Raw genomic sequence first — 24,359 nt, forward strand, 5'->3', positions numbered from 1 at the left:
CTTTCTGAGTTGGCACAGAAAGAACTTTCTTTGTTGTGCTTTTTTGATGAGGTTTTTGATGTTAGGTGTCCATTTTAGGTCATGTGATATAGTAGAACCTAGAAATTGGAAGGTATCTACTGTTGATACAATGGAGACAGAAAAGCTCGGAGGATTGTTTGCACCGATGTATTGGTCTGTAGTTGCAGTGTCAAGTCTCCTCTGACTTGGATGGAATCCTTGGTGCTCTCTAAAATTGGCTGCCTGCTTGCAGTCATTTCATTACCAGATTAGGTAACGTCTTCAAGGCTACAAGGAAGTAGGGTTTCGTTTGGCTTACTTTAAATGCTGTTTGGCCAAAGAGCCATTAAAAAGGCATCTGAAATGGCTTTCAAACAACAGCAGCCTGTAAACCCATACATAAAAAAGAAAAGTTTACATCAAGAACATGAATGTTTTAAAAAAAACTGCCTTAGGGAAATTTAAACAAAGTGATGCTGGACAAATATACGTAAAGCAAAGAGCCCTGAGTCATTTACACAAATAGTTATGAACATGGAGAAGATTGCATAAAAGCTCCATGGGTAGAATGCAGGCGTAAGTGGTTTGTTTTAATTTCCCCCTGCCTAGGGATTTGTTTCAGAACAGACTATGGATATTACTGCCTCATTGTGTAAACAAGAAATAGACCAGGTTTTCTTTTACTGATCTGCAATTCTTAGTCTCCTTGCATGTTTCCTATCCTAATCACCATACCATCAAAAAGATGTTGAGACTCTAGAAAAAGGCAGAGAAGAGCAACCAGGATGATTAGGGGACTGGAGACTAAAACACATGAAGAACGGTTACAGGAACTGGGCTTGGCTAGTCTAGGGAAGAGAAGGACCAGGGGAGACATGATAGTGGTCTTCCAATATTTGAGGGGCTGCCACAGAGAGGAGGAAGGGGTCAAGCTATTCTCCAAGGCACCTGAAGGCCAGACAAGGAATAATGGATGGAAACTGAACAAGGTGAGATTCAATCTAGAAATAAGGAGAAATTTTCTGACAGTGAGAAGTATCAACCAATGGAACAGAAGTTGCCAATGGAAGTTGTGGGAGATTGGACTGCTCTTGGAACGCTGACAACTGCCATTTGTCAGAAATGGTGTAGGTCTCCTGCTTGGGTGGTGGGTTGGACTAGATGACCTACAAGGTCCCTTCCAACTCTGTTCATCTGTATTTGTATCTGGATAACTGGTCTATCAAAGATGGCAACTTGTTCTCCGAATAAGACCTTCTGGCAATATTTTTAAAGGTTTTTTTGGGGGGTGGGGGAAGGAAACAGGACATTTTCAGAATACCTCCAGGAGACCCAGGCATACAGATCTGCTTCCATGTTCTACTTGCAGACCCAACATTTGGAAAGCAATCCGTGCCCGAATTCATGTAAAAGCTAGAGGAATTTGATGACAAGATAGCCTTAATGCGTATGGATGGGTTGGGGAGTTGGAGGCTACAATAATCTTTTCCAGGTGACTAGATTTCCATGTTTCTGTGTCCAGAGGAGTTGCCTTCTAGATCAGTCGTTTTGGTGCAGCCGTGAGGCTGATCCTATCTGAAGGCTATGCCTTTCTCAGAAATTAAAACTACAGCTCCATTTAGAGGGAAATTCTGAATGACTAGTTAAATCAGCTTTGATTGTGCTAAGTCTCAAGATAATATAGGTCAATGTATGCTCCAGGATGTCTGGCCCCATCAAATCAAAACACCTAGACTCTAGTTGGTTGCTTTGAAGATTCCACAGGACCTCAGGCTGATCGAAACAACAGTGGGCTTGTATGCCTGTTGGTGGTACTTTCTGTCCCATTAATTTTGGATAATAGGACATCAGAATTCCGTTGTGGGAAAGCCTGAGAAATGACTAGTACATCTGTAGAATGCAAATGAATTGCACACGATCTAGCTGGGTGCTGATTAAAAAAAGGGGGGGCAGGACTCTTTTTTTGGGGGGGGGGAGGAATCTCATGTATTAAAATAATTTTAAGTGAAATCTAAAAACGAATGGACTTGAAATGTCGTTCAAGGCATGGCAGGCAACATTCCACCCAAACTCCACTAGGAGCACATTAACTTGATGTTTATATGACAACTGACGTGAGCATTTTTAAAATAAAGATAGGATCGCAGGTTGAACCTGCTGTTCCCTCCAAGCAGGGGGGGAATGCAAACATTGTCAGATGGAGGATAAGGAGAAGTTAGGCTTCACTACTATATAAATGGGTGAAATGAACTCAGCAGTGGGATCCACAGAACCTGCCTGCAGGTGAGAGGACAGATGAGTGAAGGTATAATGGAAGAGGGCACATGCTTGTTCCATTGGGTGGGATTGCCATGTGTCTAGATGGGTTGAATAATGCTACTATTCGGGCAACAAGCTGGGAAGTCGTGTCTGACTATAATGGAGTAGACCAGGGGGTCTGCAACCTATGGCTCTGGAGCCATATGCGGCTCTTTTGGCCCTCTGCTGCGGCTCCCTGTCAGCTGATCCCACCACTGGCTGGCACCTCCCCATCACTCCTCGCCTGGCCTGAGAAGGTAAGGGTGATGGTGGAGGATGGAGACTCATTCCATATTCCAGAGCGGGAGGCGACTGGGTGGGAGTGAGTGACGTCGAGTTGTCCATGCCCACCCAGTCACACCGGTTGTTAAATTATTGGCTCCTGGTGTTTTCTTTCCTGTGGGAAACGGGTCCAAATGGTTTTTGAGTGTTTAAGGTTACAGACCCCTGGAGTAGACCAAGAGCAAACTACAAGCTAAAACAAGCCTAGGGTTTCCTTTCTCTCAAATTGTATAGTTTCAAGAAGAAATTTGGAAATTCGTGGTGTTACTTAGCCCAGTTTTGTCATGTTATCCGGCTAACTATGGCCAATGCTAAATTTGATTTCTCAGCATTTCCAATGAAGCAGGTTACTCTGAATGCACCATTGTTGGCTTGAACCAAATCAAGAACACATATGAAATGCTGAAGAGTTGCTGGTGGTGCAACTATCATTAAGTGTTGTACCTTATGATTCCTGACTCTTGACAAATGTATCTTTTCTTTTATGTACACTGAGAGCATCTGCACCAAGACAAATTCCTTGTGTGACCAATCACACTTGGCCAATAAAGAATTCTATTCTATTCTATGGTGCTAATGTAAACAAAGAGCAAAATTGTTAACTCTTCTTTAAGATCACTGTGGTGAGAGGAGAAAAAAGAGGGGCACTAGAACCCCCAAGCTAAATGTGCCTCTGCTCCTCTGGCTAACCCAAAGTGTACAACTTCCATTTGTTCGTAAGTAGCATTATGCTTTGCATGTCATGCTAAAGGTTGCATTGCTGTATCAAATTGTGCATGGGCAGGATTCAAGATCAGCCCAATTATTGGCTGGAGATGGATGCCTGAAGCCTCTGTAAGACTCAAACACCTATTTTGTCTCTTTGGCAACCTATGAAAAGGTCCACTGGAAGATGCCAAAGAGGTCCTTGTGGTTTGTATAAAGTTACATGAACTCTGCTCCTTTGCTAAACTATGGTTTGGCACGACATCTTAATGTGTTAGTCTGGTTCACAATACAAAGCCAGAGTGTAATGAATGTGTAAATGAAGGTGAAGATTCAAATCCTTCTTCCCTTGGCAAGTTGCTTACTTAAAGGCTGTATTCTTACAAGGAGTATAAAATAAATACAGCTCCTTCTGTTCTTTCAATATGCTGCATACATACTGTAACATAAGACCCTCGGCTTAAAGTAAAGGAATCCTTTCCAGGCCTGGTTTAAAAAATAAAGAAAATAAGGAAAAGCGGGTGGCTTAAAATTATTCATCCCTTGGATTTTGAGTAGCAGGCACTCCAAGGTCTCCTGATTTCTCTTTCCTGTTGTGGTGAGAACTATGGTATTCCTATTTAACTGATTGTTATTTCAAAATGCGTATGTATGTGCATGCATAAAATATACAAATCTGTTCCTTTTTTATTATGCATGCCTTCTTCTTTCCCATAAGTTTGTTTTATAAGCACTGTGATAATCTAGTTAATTTTTAAGGAGTCACAGGGCTATTCTGTTTTTCTGGGACGATACCAGTAGATTCTTCTAAACTAAGTTCTTCGGAATGCTTTGGAGAATAGCAATAATGGAACCATGATGGACACTCATATCTGCTTTAAGCTTATTGGCGTTTCAGGTATCGCATCCAAGAACCGTTGATCTGAAGGCTTTCTCTTTCTTCTTTTTGAACAGCTATGGGGAGGATAAAAGACTTCCTCCTCTGCTTCTGGCTCTGCAGCTCAGCCTTCTGGGGTGAGTAACACCTTTGTTTTAAAGAAACTGTTTCTTGCTCCATCTGTTGAAATATAATTGAACTCTTCTCATTGAGAAAGAGATTGCCATCATCATGTTCATTTTCTTTTAATGACCCCATAATACTTTGTGGGGTGGAATCTGGGCAACTGAATGGAGCTAGCAGGGTGTTTTAATGGCCAGATGCCCTTCCTGTCACCAATGCGGAGTTTTGTTCAGCAGATATATTCTCAGTGTGCCCAGAGAGAGAAATATCTGCCTCTAGTAGGTTCGAACTCACAGCCTCCCGATTGTGAGGTGAGAGCTCCACCTGTAGGCCACTGCACCACTCTGTCAGCTGATGTATGTAGGTGCTAAGTGGCATCTCTGTACTTCCCTGAGATGTCTGCAGAAAAATATTGCATGACTGTGTTTTTCTGTGGTGTCTTCCCCTGGGACCTCAGGAAGAATGCCTGAGAATCATGACTGAGGCTTTCAAAATGGCATAAAGACTATCCACAATAATTTCATGAAAGCCAAGATTGCTGGCTTCTTCAACTAAAAATTGCCCAACTTTATCCTAATTTCTGGGTTTTATTTCTATCCTCCTTTCAGCCTCTGAGTCCAAAAACAGTCATAATTCAGAGCATGACCTGGGAACACATAATGAAATTAGTTCGTTTGAATCCTAGATAAGGGGGATTAATAACAGGGGATGAAGGAGCAGTTCCTAATTCTTTCTTTTGTCTATGGAGATTCTCAGTCATTCAGATCATGGTTGTCCCAAAGTTGCTCTTTCAAGAGGCAATGGGACTTTTGTTGTTTTTCCGTGAAGATGTTTTCACTTCTCATCCAAGAAGCTTCTTCAGTTCTTCAGTCAGCCATCCTTCCTCCAGAACTGGATGAGAAGCGAAATGTCTTCAAGGAAAAACAAAAGAAATTCCCTTGGAAAAAAAAAAAGCACCTCTTGTCAGCTTTGGAAGCTATATTGACACTGGACGCTTCCATGCTGCCACATTCTTAAGCGTGGGAAAGTGGGAGGGGGGAGTTTTTTGGAGTGTATGTGGTTAGACATAATAACATTCTTCTTCTAAGCCAAGGTCATGTTATTTCTGCACCTGGGTGAGGGAAAATCTCAAGTTGGGACGAATGGTGATTGGGGCATGTGATGCGATGATGGGTGAAGGGGGGTGGATTTGTAGTTTTTTACTTATTGCAAGGAAGCCCGGAACTTTCAGATTTGGGATTCCCCAGATGTGCCAGTTTACTATCCAATTAAACAGAACTTTTGAGAAGATATTTGTCTCGGAGTTATTTGTTGGAGTGGAGGTTTTCTGGAACACTGACACCTTTGGCACAATCCTTCTTTTGGAACAGAAGTTAAAATGGGATTGAAGCTGCAACTACAACAGAAGTTGGACCTTGAACAGATCCAGTGTAACCATTTCTCCCTCCCCCCATCTCTTCTTTTCATCTTCCCCTCACAGCGACCTGCCTGAGTCAAAGCATAGGAAGAGAATTTATCACCGCTTACATGCAAAATTATGGCACACAGACCGCCAACTTACAGATTCAAATTACTGGTGTCTTTGACCAGACTACCGTCACTGTTTCTGTGCTGTGCAACGTTTGTGGAAAGGAATTTACGAAGACCGTTACCGTGTACAAAGGAAAGCTGCAGTCTGTTGTCCTCCCACCCTCTATCGAAATTAAAGGTAGCAAAGTGTTCCCCAACGTGGTGCGCATCTCTGCAGACAAAGGCATCTCGGTGGTCTCTTTGAACTCCAAGCCTCTGAGTACTGAAATTGCACAACTCTTTCCTAGGAGCCTTTCAGGAACTGAGCATTATGTGGTCACCCCAACAGGAGGTCCCACTGGCTCTTTCCCGGAGTTTGCGGTCTTATCTTATGAAGGGCCTAATGTGGTAGACATCTATTTGACGACCCAGGTGACCTTCAACAGGAAAACGTACACTGCTGGAAGTAAACTCACCGTAACACTGCAGGCTTTGCAAGGAATCCAGCTGCAAGGAACAGGGGATCTTTCCGGCACCAGAATTGTCTCCCAGACCTCTGTGGTAGTCTTAGCAGGTCATACCTGTTCATGGAAATACAAAAAATGTAACCATGTATTTGAGCAGCTCCAACCAGTGAAGGCATGGGGGAAGAACTACATAGTCCCACCAATACCTTGGCAGGCGAAGAGTGACATCGTGTTTATTTCAGCCTCCCAAACCACAGCCATACAATACCAAATGGGTGCACAAAAGCAGGCAGTAATCCTGAATGGTGGGCAAGTCCTGACAATCAACATGTTGTCTAAAACAGCGTTATTCGTGCAAGCCGATGTGCCCTTCCAAGTACTTTTCTATAGCACAGGCGCTGCTTACCAAAACCTTTTGTACGACACTTTTTTGATAGGGATTCCAGATACCAGCATGTACAGCCAGACGTATAATGTGATTGGCCAGGCTAATTTTCAGAACTTTGCCATTTTGGTGGTGGAGACTCAGCAGATCAATGGGCTGCTAGTAGGAGGCCGGCCCCTACCTACGTTGCAATGGACTCCGATTCCTGGCACAGTTTTCTCTTGGGCCTTGTATCAGTTGCAGGTGGCACTTGTCCCCTACAGAGTGGAACATCCAAATTCACCATTTGGCCTTCTCATTGTGGGCGTGACCAGCCAGGACAGCTACGGGACTGTTGGTTCTAGTATGCAAGGTGAGTAGAATGTCTTCTGACTTATAAGTTTGTGGAGGGGTGGAATGGGAAGATATTTGGAATATTTAAGAGCTGTGGTGGCGCAGTGGTTAGAATGCAGTACTGCAGGCTACTTCTGCTGACTGCCAGCTGCCTGCAATTTGGCAGTTCGAATCTCCCCAGGCTCAGGGTTGACTCAGCCTTCCATCCTTCCGAGGTGGGTAAAATGAAGACCCAGATTGTTGGGGGCAATGTGTTGATTCTGTAAACCGCTTAGAGAGGGCTGTAACTTTCAAAGCCCAGAGTCAGGTCTGAACGTCACTGAAAATAGAATGACATTCTGCATTGAATCTGATTCCTCCATTGACATAGGACTAATGATTAAAATTTCATATCTGGTCCTTAGGTCCTCTCAGCTGCAGCCATGTCCTGTGTCAAAAGGGCCTTGAATGCAAGATGATCAATGGTGCGCCGCACTGTGTGCCAACTTCGAACGGTACCTGCTGGATCTGGGGCGACCCTCACTACAATACATTTGATAAGCACAAGTACGATTTCCAAGGGACCTGCACCTACACAATTGCCAAGACGTGCGGCAATAACTTCAGACTCCCGTCTTTCCACATCTATGCTAAGAATGGAAACAGAGGGAGTAAACGTGTCTCCTATGTCGAGATGGTGACCATTGAGGTTTATGGATACACGATCACAATCACCAGATCAGAAAATAGTTTTGTGAAGGTAAGAGATGATTCAGAACTGATCTCAGCTACATTGATAATTGGTTCCCAACACCACTGAGATCAGAGTTTCACCTTAACCATTTTAAGATGGGTGGACTTCAACTCCCAGAATACCCCTGCTTAAGCAAGGAAAACCAAATGCACATGTATAGAGTAGGTGACTCAACAGCAGTAACTGTGAAAGGGATCTAGGAGTCCTAGTGGACAACTACTTAAGAATGAGCCAGCAGGGTGCTGCAGCTGCCAAAAAAAAAACCCCAATACAGTCCTAGGTTGCAACAACAGAGGGATAGCATCAAGGTCATGTGAAGTGTTAATAGTGCTTTATACTGCTTTGGTAAGCCCACACTTCTAATACAGTGTTCAGTTTTGGTCACCACGATACAAAAAAGACGTTAAGATTCTAGAAAGGGTGCAGAGAAGAGTTACAAAGATGATTAGGCAACTCTGTTATTCTATTCTATTTTATTCTATCTCCAAGGTCCCTTCCAACTCTTATATTCTGTATTCTCTGAGTCCACATATCTTTAAAATGGCTGAGGTTGGGAAACACTGGTTTAGATGGCCTTTCTCCACCCATTCAAATTTGTAAAATGATTGTAGTGATATTTATTTTTATTTATTTATTTTTGTCAAGCATGCATTTGATAATATATATAAGTATAAACATGATTAAGAGTACATGAAATGGGTATGAATAAAAGGGGTCATTAGGACAGGGGCGGTAGGCACGTTGGTGCGCTTATGCACGCCCCCTACAGACCTCTTAGGAAAGGGGTGAGGTCAACAGTAGACAGTCTAAGGTTAAAGTTTTTGGGGGTTTGGGGAAGAAACCACAGAGTCAGGTAGAGTATTCCAGGCATTGACCACTCTGTTGCTGAAGTCGTATTTCCTGCGATCAAGTTTTGTGCGGAAATGCTATACTTATTTGTACCGTTCTTCAAAAATCAGAACATGAACATTTTGTCAGCTAACATAAAATCTAGAGATTGAGTGAAAGGCAGGTGCCGGGTTAAGGTGGTGTTCTGACCCAAACCCTTTTCCAATAAAACAAACACGAATCAAAGGGAACCTTTTAATGATTCTTAAAAATCCCCGGTTAAAAGGCTGCTGCAAACTAATTAACTTTGATAAGCACAAGCCTCGCCAAAACTGTGCGAGACTGCCAAGAATCATAGATAAGAAATATTTCACAACACAAGAGTCTTCAAATACCAACTTAACATAGTGCAATGTCCACAAGGCTGGAGTTTCAAAATGTCTGCTTCCTACAAAGAACATCTGATTCACAGCTGGCTTTTATCTTCTTGAAGGAGGGGCCATTACTTTGCAGCCTTACTTCCGAGTCACCCATGCTGCTGTAACTACTCTCTCCTAAGAGCAATCCTGCGCACACGCGCACTTGGCACAGGCTCCTCGGGAACCTCCTCATCGCTGCTGCCAGCCCCCACAATCTCTGAAGGCAGCAGCCCACTCCCCAATGGTCCTGGCCCCTCATCTGAGTCCTCGCTCTCCTCAGCCGTCCGCACCTGCTGCCGGCTCACTACAACAGGTGGTCCTGAGAAAAGACTACCTGATAACATTTCCAAGACTTATTTCGGGTTCATAGGAAACCTGGTGAAGGTGAATTCAAAGATAGTTTTTATTATTTGCTCTAAGCCCTTCTTAGAACAAGGACAACTGGCCTATTTTTGTAGATTTAACGTAAGGGCTGCAGATGTTGGTTTAATTTTTGGAGCAGTAGTTAAGATAAGAAGCTAAAAAAAGGAAAACATAGCATCTCCTTAAATATAGCAATTAAATACATACATAGAATTAACTTTAAAGGAAACGCAGAATGAGCAAAGCAAGCAGAACAAGAATCAAAACTCAGATTTATTTATTTAAAATAACGTTAGGCTGATTTTCAAGGCAAAACCTCCCCCGCAAAAAAAGAAAAAAAGCTTTTACATTGTTGGTGGAATGCTATTTTGCATACAATGTGTCATAAAATATTCATTTAAACCTACAGCGTAGGTTTAAATTAGTCATAACAAAGCCCCCTTTTTAAGTTGATTTCACGCAATATGCTGCTTTAACAAAATGCAATGGCGGCATTCACAAAATTACTGAGACAGAAAAATAAATCGGAACATGGCGCAATATAGTGTCTGCTTCACACAATAGTTGGGCACCTTCAGCGTGCTAAAATATCAACTACGCAACCCTATTTTAGTTTAGAGTAGTGTGTTATGCAAACTCAGCCTACGTTTTCCTAGGATGAAGAATTTCTCATGTCCGATTGCTCAATATACTTCAGGCTTCCCTGGAAAATAATTCCTTGCTATTTTAGAGAGTAATATTCAATTGAAATTAGAGCTTTTCTTGATGGGGTTATTTGACAACCAATTGGAAAAGAGCCACAGAAGCTTATTTTTTTTTTATCTATGATTACTGTTATGAGATATGTTATCTGCAGAAAAGGAGAAAGATTTTTAAATATCTGCAATGGAGGAATAGTTGGTGAAGATGAGAGAATTAGCAGAGATAACAAAAGTGACTTGTCCGATTAGGGAAAAGAGATTACATTTATTCGTGACTGGAAACCCTTTATGGACTTTTTACCGGAAAAAAAAAATTACCTTATGATTTAAGGGGTTTGATGATTAGAAAAGGTAAACTATAGAAAGAAGGAAATTATGCTGTGATCTTAAAATAGGATAAAATACAAATGAACTTGTAACTGCTGTGAAGATCAAAAGCGACTTCTTTGCATCTTTTTTCTCTTTTTTCTTTTCTATTTATCACTTTCCTTTTACTTGTCTTTACTTCCTTTTTCTTTAAATTTTGATATTTTAAAATTATTTATGAAAAGTTAAACACAAATATAAAACTCAGATTCTTAAATCCCCTTCTTATTAGTTTTATAGTCTTTTATTTATTTATTTTCTTGCCTCCAACCCTGGGTCAGGAGGACACTAAAATGATTTAATTATTGCTGTTAATGATAATATTATTGCAGTTGAAGCTGACAACTTCAGCTTCAACCCAGTGGTGGGATTCAAAATTTTTTACTACCAGTTCTGTAGGCGTGTCTTGATGGGCATGGCAAGGGAAGGATATTGTTAAAATCTCCATTCTCACTCCATTACAGGGGAAGGTTACTGCAAAATCCCATTCCCTCCGCACCCCACTAGCCTGCTTTCCAACTCTGTTCTCCTGTGCAGGGCAACAAAAGGAGACCCAGCCAATCAGCTGGGACTCAGGAGGCAGAGAATAGATGGAGGCGGGGCTAGTCAGAGGTGGTATTTGCTGATTCTTCAAACTACTCAATTACAGGTTCTCCAGAACTGGTCAGAACCTGCTGAATACCACCTCTGCTTCAACCTCAATAACACACAGGCGAACAATAGATACAAACTCAAAGTAAACAGCTCCAAACTCGATTGCAGAAAATACGACTTCAGCAACAGAGTGGTCAACGCTTGGAACTCACTACCTGACTCTGTTGTTACATCCTCAAACCCCCAAAACTTTAACCTTAAACTGTCTACTGTGGACCTCACTCCATTCCTAAGAGGTCTGTAAGGGGGCGTGCATAAGCGCACCAGCGTGTCTAACATCCCTGTTTATTCATACTCATTTATTATGTATATACTTCTACCTGTTTATACTTATATGTTTATACATTATGTTCATACTTATACTTGTTTTCTCATACATGCTTGACAAACAAAACAAAAAACAAGCAAACAAACGAACAAATAAATAAATGAAATATCTTGGCAATCGCTTCCTTTCCAGATGGGGATCCAGATTGCAATTGCTTCTGTTTGTTGTTGCAATGTTGCAACCTTTGCAATTGTCCTTTCTTCTAATGCAGGTAAATGGCATTCGGGCACATCTCCCCATCTACCTAAATGGTGGCTCTCTCCAGATCTTCCAAAGTGGAGGTTCTGCTGTAGTGGTCACTGAATTTCATCTCCGGGTGTCTTATGACTGGAACCAACAACTACGCGTCACCGTCAGTAGTGCTTTTCAGGGAAGTCTCTGTGGCCTTTGCGGGAACTATAATGACGAACCTGGAGATGACTTCCAAACTCCAGCAGGAACGAAGGCCCCAGATGCCAACGCCTTTGGCAAGAGTTGGAAGGTGGATGTTGGCGACCAAGACACATGTTGGGATGATTGCCATGGGCCTTGCGTGCCTTGCCAAGCTGATCAGGCCCAGAAATACCAGTCTGAGCAATATTGTGGTTTAATAAAGTCTCCCGGTGGTCCCTTCTCTCCTTGCCATTCTAAAGTGGACCCTGGCTTCTACCTTGAAGGTTGTGTTTACGATGTTTGCGCCAATGAAGGACACAGACAATCGGTATGTGATGCCCTGGAGTCTTACGCAGATGCCTGCCAGAAACATGGGGTCCAGATTGGTGAATGGAGAAAATTGGCCGGATGCTGTAAGTATGCAAGGAATTCAATAAGATGGTGTTGGAAAAAAATATCCCTCTGGTTCAGTTCCAAGCTGAGAGGAAGCCACTGGAGATAAAATGGAGGCCAGAGGCTGATTGGAAAGATGGTTTAATGAAGAAGCAGAACCTCATGGGTTTGTGATTCTGGGAAGCTGACCACATGGAATTGAGAATGTGGGGTTTTTTTTATACCTTCTCTGAGCTTTGCACTTGAGCTTCCTGTTCCTGTGCAAGAACATACATTCTATTGGCTGTTGTAGGGGTTATGTAGGGGTCATAGCTGGCTCTATAGGTTGTCCGAGCTAAGTTTGGTTGAAGTTTGGTCTGCTCTAAGATGATGTAATGAAGGAGCTTGTATTCTGAAAGGGTGTTGGACAATTCCTAATATGGCTTAATGGTTTTGTCCTGGTTTGGATCTTGAGTCAGGGCTAATTTTACCTTTGTTCAGACCTTGCTGCAGGGAATTTTTGCCTTTGAATGGAGCTACCTAGATACTTGGCTTCTTTCAACAAGCTGTTTATCTCTTAAGTGCTGACATCTGCTGAGGGCTATTAAGAAAGTGGGGGCTGCTTTCTCCCTCTTAAAAAACCATGTTTCTCAATTGCTTATCCAGGGAAATACAATATTCTGCGTTTTTTTAAATATTTCTCTATTTCATTTTTCTAGGAGAGGGGTGGGGGCTAACTTTCTACAGTGGGAATGCTGACCCCCAGCCCCACCTCATTTAAAACAAGTGAGAACCGGATGCAAAGTATGCGATTCAAAGGCACAATGTAAAACATTACCTCGGGGCTATTTGTGGTGCTTGGTCGCTGACACATGATAAAATTCAGGAGCTAATTGTGTAAACTAGCCCCAAGTTCCTCCATTATCAGTTAAAAGAACCTTGCTCCAAAAGCTGTTAGAGAGAAACTGAGATGCACAGGCAGTTCTCAATTTATAATAGTTCGTTTACTGACCGTTCAAAATTACAACAGCGCTGAAAAAAGGGGGACTTAGGACCGTTTTTCACACTTATGACCATTGCCGTATCCTCACGGTCATATGATCAAAATTCAGATGCTTTTCAACTGACTCATATTTATGACGGTTGCAATGTCCCAGGGACGTGTGATCCCCTTTTTGCAACCTTCTGAGAAGCAAAGTAAATGGGGAAGCCAGATTCACTTAACGACTGTGTTACTGACTTAACAGATGCAGGGATTTGCCGAATTAATGTGGCAAGAAAGGTTGTAAAATGGGGCAAAAATTCACTTAACAACCGCCTCGCTTAGCAACAGAAATTTTGGGCTCACTTGTGGCCGTAAGTTGAGGACTACCCGTACCATGGGTGAAATGGTCATAAATAGGAACTATGGAGGAGCTGAAATTCTTGTAAGCCCCCCTGTCGCTTTCATCTCAATAAATCTCATTAAATAAGTTTGCTAGACAATCTTGAATGGAAAGAATTACTTTCAGTTTGAGCTGCCTTCCAGAGACCCTGTGCGTGTCTTAATTCTCCACTGGATTCCAAGCTATTCTTAAAATCCGATCAGTCAGCACTTCATGTTTATAATCATGCTCAGCTCTCACGAGCTCTCTTCCTTTTATTTCCTCCTTTTGTTCTTTTCTCTAAAGAATACGTGTACTTCCGTAAATTTATGGGCATCTTTTAGCCAGGGGACCCGCTTCGTACATAAATACTGGTATATGTAGGATTAGATTTCTATGAGTATCAACAGCCAAAGCACAAAGTCACTGTATTCCAAATCTATATATATATAAAAGTGAAATACTACGCAAGAATCATCACAAAGTCTCCAGAACCATAAAGCCTACAAACTCGAAATTTGGCACGTTTGTTCCTCTTGGCTTCTAGATGCTCACTAAGAAAGTGATCATCAGAGCATTAGCATTTTGTATATTATTATTAACACGCTCTGATGCTAAGGAGTTTAGTCCCCCTCCCCACTGGAAAAGAAATCTGTTCCAAATGCAAAACACAAGCTGAGGAGAGGAGTTTCAGTTTCAGTTTTAGTTTCACAGCAGCAAGCAGCTTTAGTACAGAACAGTTGAACTAAGCCACGCCTAGGCTCCTTGCTGTCTCCTCCTTGCTCACACAGCAAATACTGTTTCAGTTTCCATGTTTCAGTTTCCAAGCAGCCCTCAACTCTCACACACTGACAGGATGCTAGCCAGATGAATACCAGTGGATGCTGGTAGGCAGAGGCACAATTTTCCCCCCTTATTTTCCTCCCCAAAAACTAAACCCGATCATAGTTTCATAGCGAAGCACGGGAATAGAGCTAGTAAATCACATTTCTTAAAATCCAGCTATTCTTTTTTTCATATTAATTTGTCTATCTGTATCTCTCCTACCTTACTCAGTTTCAAATACAGCTTTAATTTACTAAAACTTGATAAATAGCTGAAAACAGATTTAGGAACATTCTAAAAATCTACATGGTATGCCCATCATTTTGATCAGGAAAACTCAATGATTTTCACGCAGGTTGAGGATCACTTTTAATCTCCGAGTTGGGCTTGGATCTGTATTCTAAGGAAGGCACATTCTAAACTGGAGTGACAGCAATTGATTCAGGATGAATTAATGATCATTTCCCCCTTAAAAACTTTGGAAGGAGTCCTGGAAAAGGAATTAAGTCTTCAGATATGGCCAGTTGCCACCCTGGCGGCCTCAAATGGTGGCATCTTTTCTAGGGAACGATGCTTGTTTTACATTGTGCCCTTGTGTGATTGCCATTGAATTGTCGGTAAACTTGTGAAGCCACCGCTCTTGCTAATGGACCAGGCGATGAATTTGCATGGAGCGGATTGGCATCTAGGGGAGCAAAAACATGGAAACCCCCCCAAATCAATACGAATGGATTGAGTGACAATTGATTGATATATTTAGACACAGTCCAAGGCATAAAATGTGCTGTGTTTTCAAAGAGCCGAAGTCAAAGAGTGAAGGAGACGTGGTTATCCCAAATTTACCAGCCTTTTTGCAGCTGGCCGTTTTGGGAGTGTGTTCTGTCTAATTACGGGGAATGAGGATTAATTTGATTTTTAAATGGTTTCAACAGGTGAGGATCTTATTACGGTAATGTGCTCTCTAAGGCAGCAGCCACTTATCAATCTGGGATAAATATAGTCTTGTCGCTGCCTATTAGCGCATCTCTAAAGAGACGCCATTTTGCCATCTCCATTCTTGCCCTTTCAGTAGTGGAGGAAGGAAGAGCATATTGATAGCTTTTTCTTTTCTTTTCTTTTCTTTTCTTTTCTTTCTTTCTTTTCTTTTCTTTTCTTTCTTTTCTTTCTTTTCTTTTCTTTTCTTTTCTTTTCTTTTCTTTTCTTTTCTTTTCTTTTCTCCACACAGTACCGGAGTGTCCTCCCAACAGTCAGTACCAGCAATGTGGAACAGCCTGCCCAGCCACCTGCCTAGATGAACAAACTCAACAGCAGCTCCTCTGCCCAGCGGTGTGCGTAGAAGGTTGTCAATGCCTACCAGGTTATGTGCTGAGCCAGGGCAAATGCAACCCTAAGTCCAGTTGTGGATGTCGGCATGAAGGCTACCTCTATGCCCCCAATGAGGTTTTCTGGGCCGATGATAAGTGCACAACGAGATGTGTGTGCAACCCAGCCACGAATCGGGTTGAGTGCACCCAACAAGCTTGCAAATCCTCAGAAAAATGCCTGGTTATAAAAGGGGTGAGGGACTGCTACCCTATTGACTTTGTTAGCTGCCAAATTCATGGTGATCCCCACTACTTGACCTTCGACAAGTATAAATTTGATTTCCAAGGACCCTGCGCCTACGTCCTCACTGAAGTGTGTGAAAAACCCATGGATCTGAACTGGTTTGGTGTTTATGTCCAGAATGAATATCGGGGAAACCGTGCTGTGTCCTGGACCCGGAGTGTACAAATCAACGTCCACGGCATTGAGATCATAATCAGTAGACAATATCTTGGGAAAGTCTTGGTAAGTTTGGGTAGTATCTGGTTATTACAACCTTGATACAGGGGTGGGATTCAAAAATCCCAGCAACCGATTCACTGCCCGGTTGCTAGGTGGGTGTGGCCTACCGGAACTTCTGGGACGGCCATTTTTTTTTACCTTCCCAAGGGTCTGGAGGCCTCCCACGGGCCTCTGAGAGGGCGAAAATGGCCTCACCCTGGCTCTGGAGGCCCATCGTAAGCCTGAAAGAGGCCCGTTTTCAGACTTCCAGTGCTTCTGGGAGGGCCATTTTTCACCTTCCCAAGGGTCCAGAGGCGTCCCCTGGGCCTCTGGGAGGGCGAAAATGGCTTCCTCCAGGCTCTGGAGGCCCTCCGGAAGCCAGAAACTGGCCCATTTCCGCACTTCCGGAAGGCCCATTTTCCCCCCTCCCAGAGCCTCTGCGCAGACCCTGCACTTACCTGCATGGAAAATGGACCGTGTGGAGACTCCTGGGAGGGGCGGGAGGGGCAGGGCCAGCCGGTCAGTTCAAATACCAGTTCAGCAAACCAGATGAAAACTTAACATCCGGTTCATTCGAACTGGTCAAACTGGTAGAATCCCACCCCTGCCTTGATCTCTCTTTAATGCTCCTTTTATAAACAGAGTCCTGCGAAGGACTGGTGATGCCTGAGGCCTCTAAAATCAACCCAACCTGCCATTTCTATCTTTCAATCAAACCAAAAAGATAACTAGTGGATGCCATAATGGCAGCACTTAGACTTGTATCCTGCTTCATAGTGGTACCATTTTTATAGCTCTCTCTAAGTGGTTTACATAGTCAGCATAATTTCCACCCCTCCCCCCCAACAGGCTGGGTCCTCATTTTACTGACCTCGGAAGGATGAAAGGCTGAGTCCACCTTGAGCTAGTCAGAATTGAACTCCTGGCAATGAGCAGAGTCAACCTGCAATATTGCATTCTAACCGCTGTGTTACCCGGCTGCAAATAAACTAGTGGGTTTCATTGAACACAAATAATCCAGATCTGCTGGAGTAGTTTGGCTTTGAGGACCATATAAATTGCCACATTGGGGGACCTATAGAAAGTGGTGCAGATTTATATGTACCTCTAAAATTTACACCTCTGTACAAGCATTTTATGCTTATACATACACTGATACATTACACATCCCATCCTTTTTCTGGAGAATAACTCATTTCTGATTTCTTGTCACAATATTTCACCTGTAACACAACTGAACAGCTTCAGATAGATATGCAGCTGGTTGCTGTTCTCCTATTAATAATCTTAGAATGCCATCATTATTTTATCTGCAGGCCAACTGGTTGTATCTATCCATTAGGAACCCTGGTGGCACAGTGGTTAGAATGCAGCATTGCAGACTAACTCTGTCCGCAATCTGGAGTTCAATCCTGACTGGCTCAAAGTTGACTCATCCTTCCATCCTTCCGAGGTTGATAAAATTTGGACTCAGATTGTTGGCAATATGTTGACATTGCAAACTACCCAGAAAGTGCTGTAAAGCACCATGGGGTAGTACATAAATCTAAGTGCTATAATATTGCTATATATCATTTGAGTATCTAGAGAATGGAGAAGAGCATTTTGTAGGACCCCAAGGTGGATACTTGGCTTCTAAGCTATAGAAGTGTCCTTCTGTTGGTGCAGGGAGATTCCATGTCCTTTTTTGGGGGAGGGGAGGGAAGGCTCCATTACCAGGCATCAGGGGCAACATATGCACATTAAAGTACGTAGATGCACATAAAGAAATGACCCCCAAATTTCCAATTCTATGATCTCACCAAGTCTCTGCTCCAACCATTGTTGCCTTCTGCTATTGTGGGGAGAAAAATGACAAAAATGCTATGGTCTCTGGTAAAAAAAATCGTCCTCTATTTCTGCTGTTATGCAGACCCTGAGAAGGATAGAAGAGATGAGAGATAGTCTTTGACACGACTGGTCCCCCCCCCCATCATTGCTCCTTTTCATTGACTTAACGTAAGCATCCCATTTCTCCTTCATAGGTTGGCGGTATATTGACCTGCCTGCCTTATAATGCTGTTGGAAACAGAGTCAAGATATATCGGAAAGGCCCCAGTGCTGTGGTCGAAACTGATTTTGGCCTCACAGTCAGCTTTAATTGGGACCACCAACTCACAGTCACCGTACCCGGCACATATAGAAATACACTCTGTGGCCTGTGTGGGAATTTCAACAACATACCTGCGGATGACGCTCTTGTGCCCGGAGGGATCCTCGTTCCCAAAATCCCCGTGTTTGGTGCTAAAGGCACCAAGGCAGTTGACCCAAGCTGCAAACAGGTCGTAGATCCCGCCTGCCCTGGAGTGGACATCTTAGCAAAACAGCAGCGGGCTTCAGGACGGGAATGTGGTCTCATCGTAGCCATCAACGGGCCTTTCAGAGAATGCCACGGCCAGGTGGATCAAGAAGCCGCCTTCCAGGACTGCATCTATGACTCCTGTTTCCTCAAGGGACACTACGCCTTCGTCTGCGCAGCCATCGCCAATTATGCCTTGGCCTGCCAAGCTGCTGGCATCACCATATACCCCTGGAGAACTCCAACCTTTTGCCGTGAGTCTCTCGGATGTAAACTGGGCGCTTTGACTTGGGGAAGAAAAGTCTGTTCTAATGGGATTGGGAAAACCAGACGTAGAGAAAGGAGTCAGTGTACACAAGAGAAGAAATGCTTCATGCTTAGACCAACTAATCAAGCAGTTTAGTCACCTGAAGGTTGCAATTTTACTGCAGAAGAAGTACCAAGGAGAGCTTATCTTTCCAGATGCAAGGGTTGGGCCATTGTAGGTAGTCCTCAACCTATGACTTTTAATCGAGCCACAAATTTTTATAGCTAAGCGAAATAGTCGTTAAGTGTGTTTTGCCCCATTTCATCCCTTTTGTTGTTAAATGAATCACTGTGGTTGTTAAGTGAGTAATGCAGTTCTTAAGTGGACCTGGTACTTCCCCATTGACTTTGTGTCAGGGTTCCAAGTAATACACCCATGGCAAACAGAACTCCGAGGCAGGATGATTGCTCAAAGAAGAGTTTTATTTGGTATATCATATTGGCACGGACTGGTGAAAACCAACTCTAAATGTTCCCGCGGTTTTCACCTAATTAAAAGTGAAAGTTTTCTCCTTTCCCCAAACAATCAGTCATATGGTCCAATCAGGGTTCCGTCTGGTTGCCTGGTAACTTCACTCCTCCTCTCTCTGGCCCCCTGTGAGAATGTCCTTGGTTCCCAGGAGAAAGTATTTTGTTTTGGCTACAAACTCCATCTACCTCTATTCCCCCCTCCCTATCCCTCAGCTCCAGTGTGGCAACATTGAAGCCTCAAAATGGCCTCGGTCAGTTCAGCTTCAGGGTTGACACTTTGCTTGTCAGAAGGTCACAAAAGTGATCACCTGACCCTGGGACACTGCGACCGTCATAAATACGAACCAGTTGCCAAAGTGCGAATTTTGATCACATGACCATGGGGATGCTGCAACAGTCATAAGTGTGAAAAACGTTTATAAGTTTTTTCAGTGCGGTTGTAACTTCGAATGGTCACTAAACAGACCATGGTAACTTGAGGACTACCTGTATTTTTTTTACCCTTTCTTGTTCTTCTGCAAGGACTGAGTTTTAGTCCCGTGCCCCATTACCTCTCTTGCATGACTAACTTATTCCTTCTGTTCTCGTTTTCAGCTCCGCGTTGTTCTGCCAACAGTCACTATGAACTTTGTGCTAAACAATGTGACCAGGCTTGTAGCAGCCTCTATTTCCCAGCTCCTTGCCCCACCAAGTGTCAAGAGAATTGTGTCTGCAATGACAACTTCGTTCGGAGTAACGACGCCTGTGTACCGATGGCGAAGTGTGGCTGCCTCCATCAAGGGCGCTACTATCCGGTCTCCGAAGTGTTCTATCCAACTTGCCAAGAACGTTGTGTCTGCCAGGCTGGTGGCAAAGTGGTGTGTGAAGTGACCCCTTGTGGTCCCAATGAAGTATGCCAGCTACAAGATGGACACCAGAAATGCTACCCCACTGGAAGTGCCACCTGTTCTCTTGTTGGAGATCTCTACCTCACTTTTGATGGGCTGCCCTTCAACTTCCAAGGCACCTGCTCTTACATCCTAAGCAAGTCGGTGTTCACCGCAAAGGTTGCGAACCTGCCACCTTTTACTGTAGTGGTACAGAATCAGGTCTCGGGGAATGGAAACATCGCAGTGCCCAAGGTGGTCACGGTGGAGACGTTGAACTTTGCACTTTCTCTGTTGCAAGACAAGTGGGGATATGCACAGGTGGGTTCCTGAATCCTGTTCACTGGAGGAGATAAGTGTGTGGAGTCGTGGCGGCGATAGCTTTCTCTCTCCGCTGGGGAAAATAGAACCCATGTAGAATAATCTTCACCGCTGGAAGCTTTCCAGAAGAGACAGGATAGCTATCTGTCAGGAAATGACAAAGGAACTCCTGCTTGAGCAGTGGGTTGGACTAGATGACCTACAAGGTCCCTTCCAACTCTGTTATTCTAAATATTAGGTGTAATTACTTAGGTGACTTACAGAGTAAGTGTCCAGTGTCCCATTCTGCGCGAATGAAAGCAGAGGTGGTATTCAGCAGGTTCTGACCAGTTGTAGAGAACTGGTAGGAGAAATTTTGAGTAGTTCAGAGAGCCAGCAAATACCACCTGTGACTGGCCTTGCCCCCATCTGTTCTCTGCCTCCCGAGTCCCAGCTGATCAGCTGGGTCTTCTTTGGTTGCCCTGCACAGGAGAATGGAGCTGGAAAGCAGGTTAGTGGGGTGGGGAGGGTATCTTTCCCCTGGAGTGGAGTGGGAATGGAGATTTTACAGTATCCTTTCCCCTGCCACGCCCACCAACCCACACACACCAAGCCATGCCACGCCCATCAAGCCACACCCACAGAACCAGTAGTAATTTTTTTTTTAATCCTACCATTGAATGTATATGGTATTTCAAAATGTATATGGATATTTCTCAATTTTCCAGGTCATGGTTGTTCCAAAGGTGTTTTTCCAAAGGCAACTCAAATCAATTTCGCAGCCAACCAAAGCCAGCACTGACCCACAACCAACCTGCACAACGCTCCCTTCCCCCACCAACCAGCACTTCATCTCCCAATGACCCTCACCTGGCGTGACCTCCCCATTGCAGGACCCATCATCAAACCTTCTCTGTTGACCCACACCTGACCTATCACAAGACCCATATCTGACGTGACCCTCACCTGTTGTGACCTCACCATCACATTGATCAGATAGAGTTTCTCAATGTGATAAATTCCCAACGGTATCACGGTTGACTTTTTCTTAATTCATTTCTCTCCATCTGGGGGCGGGGGAGGGGGGGATAAGAGAAATGGCTGGGCAGATTAAAATAGTTGCTGCAACAGAAACATGGCCTTTTGTTAAAAAAAAAACCACTATATCTTCTGGACTTTTGAAGGTATTTGGGAGGTTTTTAGTGATGTATCAATCCTTCTTCTTCCTCCTCCTCCTCTTCCTCCTCCTCCTCTTCCTCTTCCCCTTATTCCTCCTCCTCCTCCTCCTCCTCCTCCTCCTCCTCCTCCTCCTCCTCCTCCTCCTCCTCCTCCTCCTCCTCCTCTCTTCTTCTTCTTCTTCTTCTTCTTCTTCTTCTTCTTCTCTTCTTCTTCTTCTTCTTCTTCTTCTTCTTCTTCTTCTTCTTCTTCTTCTTCTTCTTCTTCTTCTTCTTCTTCTTCTTCTTCTTCTTCTTCTTCTTCCTCCTCCTCCTCTTCTTCTTCTTCTCCCCCCCTTCATCTTCATTTTCTTTCCTCCTCCTTTTTTTTTTTCACGAAGATATAATTTTATTCTGGCAGGTAAATGGCGTACTCCGTCGCCTCCCCGTAAACCTTTTGGATGGCAAGCTTCGAATCTATCAGCATGGCTTTTATCAGATGATCGAGGCTTTCTTTGGTGTTACGGTGATCTTTGACCTCTCCTACAATGTGAGAATCACTGTTCCCAACAACTACAAGGATCAGCTGGGTGGCTTATGTGGAAACTACAATGGAGAGCTGCAAGACGATCTTCAGCTACCAGATGGCACAGTGGTCTCTGATGTGGCTGTGTTCACTGCTGCCTGGAAAATCCAGACCCCTGGCATCTCCTGCACAGATGGGTGCTTTGGGGAGAATTGTCCAATTTGCACGGAGGCAAAGAAAGAGTTTTTTAAGCAACGCTCCTTCTGTGGGATCCTTACAGCCACCGATGGGCCTTTCAGCTCGTGCCATGGGGTTGTAGTTCCCACGGCCTATCTAAACCACTGCGTCCTCGATTTGTGCATTGGCGGTGGGGACAGACAAATCTTATGTCATAGCATCCAGAGCTATGTGGCAGCCTGCCAAGGAGCCAAGGTCACCATCCAGACTTGGAGGAGCCCAGAATTCTGTCGTGAGTAGCAATCAAGAAGCATTACTAATTGGACTATAGGTTGAAAAGGGGGATGTACAGTGGTGGGATTCAATTTTTGTTACTACCAGCTCTATGACTGTGGCTTGGTGGGCATGGCATGGCATGGCGTGGCTTGGTGGGCGTGGCAGGGGAAGGATACTGTAAAATCCCCATTCCCTCCCCACCCCACTAACCTGCTTTCCAGCTCCATTCTCCTGTGCAGGGCAAACAAAGAAGATCCAGCCAATCAGCTGGGACTTGGGAGGCAGCGAATAGATAGGGGTGGGGCCAGTCACAGTTGGTATTCCGAACTACTCAAAGTTTCCACTACCAGTTCTCCAGAACTGATCAGAACCTGCTGACTACCACCTCTGGGAATGTCCGTACTATAAAGACTGAGGGGCTGTGTGAACTAGCTAGGATTCTGTGATTTGGTTCCAAAGGTTGGTGCAAAATTAAAGAGCCAGTGCAATCTGAAGAGTTGATCTGATCAGAGTACAAGCGCACATAGATAAAAGTCCACCAGATCTTCAAAGGTGCCTAATTTTATTTGCTGTATTGAATTGTTAGCTCAGATGATGCTTTGACCACATTGCCTATAAATAGAATCTCGGATGCTTCACGCAGCCTTAATTAAGAACCCCCAAAGAGAGAAAGAGAATTAAGTAGATAATTGGAAGGTAATCAGCACTTAAACATCCCTTCCTCTTCATCTGGCCATGGCCCAAGGGGATTTGTTGCTTTGGCTACTATCACACCTTGCATTCCCAAACAGGAAAGATTGCTGTCTATTACCTCTACAATAATCATGGGGGTAAATGTAGAGAAGGCAAAGGAGGAGACTAAGTTGGAGTCTCCAGCATGGGGCCGGCCCACCAAGAACCACCTTCTGTCTACTCCTATGCCTTCAATGAACCTGATTGAACTGGTAGCATCGCTATATATTGACTTGCAAGCATCCAAGTTACCACTAGATGGTAGCAAAGAGAGTTTTCTCTGTTGTTCTGACCCAGCTACCCAAACACGACAAACCCTCTGAAGTGAACTCAAAGATTCCTTTAATTAGGAGTGCCAGTAGCCCCGGCAAAAAATTCCTCTCTCGATGCAGGCTAACAAGTCCAGCCGGCCAGGGGATGAATAATTGTCTGCCACATCTACTCATCTCTGCCCCCTGCCTTTTATCCCCAGAGCTAGGGAGGGGCTTCACTAGCAGCAGTGGCTCTTCTGTCCCAAGGACCGGACCATAGATTTCCACTGCTCTCCTCTCCTCTGCCTTCTGCGCATCCACACATCAGGCACTGGACACAGCTGTTCCTCCTCTTCCTCATCAGCCAACTCCAAACCTGGGGGCTGTTGACTCTCCATCTGAGGGTTGATGGACAGCTCAGGCTCTGCCTCTGCCTCTCTCTCTCTCTGCCAGCTCCATTCCCTCTTTCCCCTTGGAGCTTTCAGGTTGCCTTGATGCTGACCCTGGCTGCCATGCCGCCTCCTCCTCCTCCTCCTCTTCCTCTTCCTCTTCCTCTTCCTCTTCCTCTTCCTCTTCCTCTTCCTCCTCCTCCTCCTCCTCCTCCTCCTCCTCCTCCTCCTCCTCCTCCTCCTTCTCCTTCGATTCAGCTGCTGGAGGGGCCAGTGGCTGACAGGCCACACCTATCTCTTGGCTGACATGTCAGAGTGGTCATCTTTTTCTTTCAAGACATGGTAGCCTAAGCTTATGGCCCAGTCGGAGTTGTAGTATCAGAACAGCAAGAAAGGAGCCAATGAGAAAAAGGACATGGCCATTGCTATTGACTCTTCTTCTGCTGCTATTCCCAAGTCAGCC

At 44.2% G+C, this 24,359-nt stretch overlaps 1 protein-coding gene across 1 annotated transcript in view; it reads left to right on the forward strand.

Moving 5' to 3' along the window:
- Positions 1–4,140: 4,140 nt before the first annotated feature.
- LOC113426784 (IgGFc-binding protein-like) overlaps positions 4,141–24,359 on the forward strand; it is a 42,699-nt gene continuing 22,480 nt past the window's right edge. The window contains exons 1-9 of the mRNA XM_087970394.1: positions 4,141–4,183; positions 5,766–6,368; positions 6,699–6,998; positions 7,384–7,718; positions 11,583–12,156; positions 15,530–16,134; positions 18,135–18,702; positions 19,820–20,412; positions 21,967–22,540. Coding sequence (XP_087826520.1) covers positions 4,141–4,183; positions 5,766–6,368; positions 6,699–6,998; positions 7,384–7,718; positions 11,583–12,156; positions 15,530–16,134; positions 18,135–18,702; positions 19,820–20,412; positions 21,967–22,540 — 4,195 coding nt within the window. The remainder of the gene's footprint in view (positions 4,184–5,765; positions 6,369–6,698; positions 6,999–7,383; positions 7,719–11,582; positions 12,157–15,529; positions 16,135–18,134; positions 18,703–19,819; positions 20,413–21,966; positions 22,541–24,359) is intronic.

The sequence above is a fragment of the Notechis scutatus genome, chromosome 8 (genome assembly GCF_049901735.1).
Source record: "Notechis scutatus isolate UNSWTSFEM ecotype Mainland chromosome 8, rNotScu1.2, whole genome shotgun sequence".
Classification (NCBI taxonomy): domain Eukaryota; kingdom Metazoa; phylum Chordata; class Lepidosauria; order Squamata; family Elapidae; genus Notechis; species Notechis scutatus.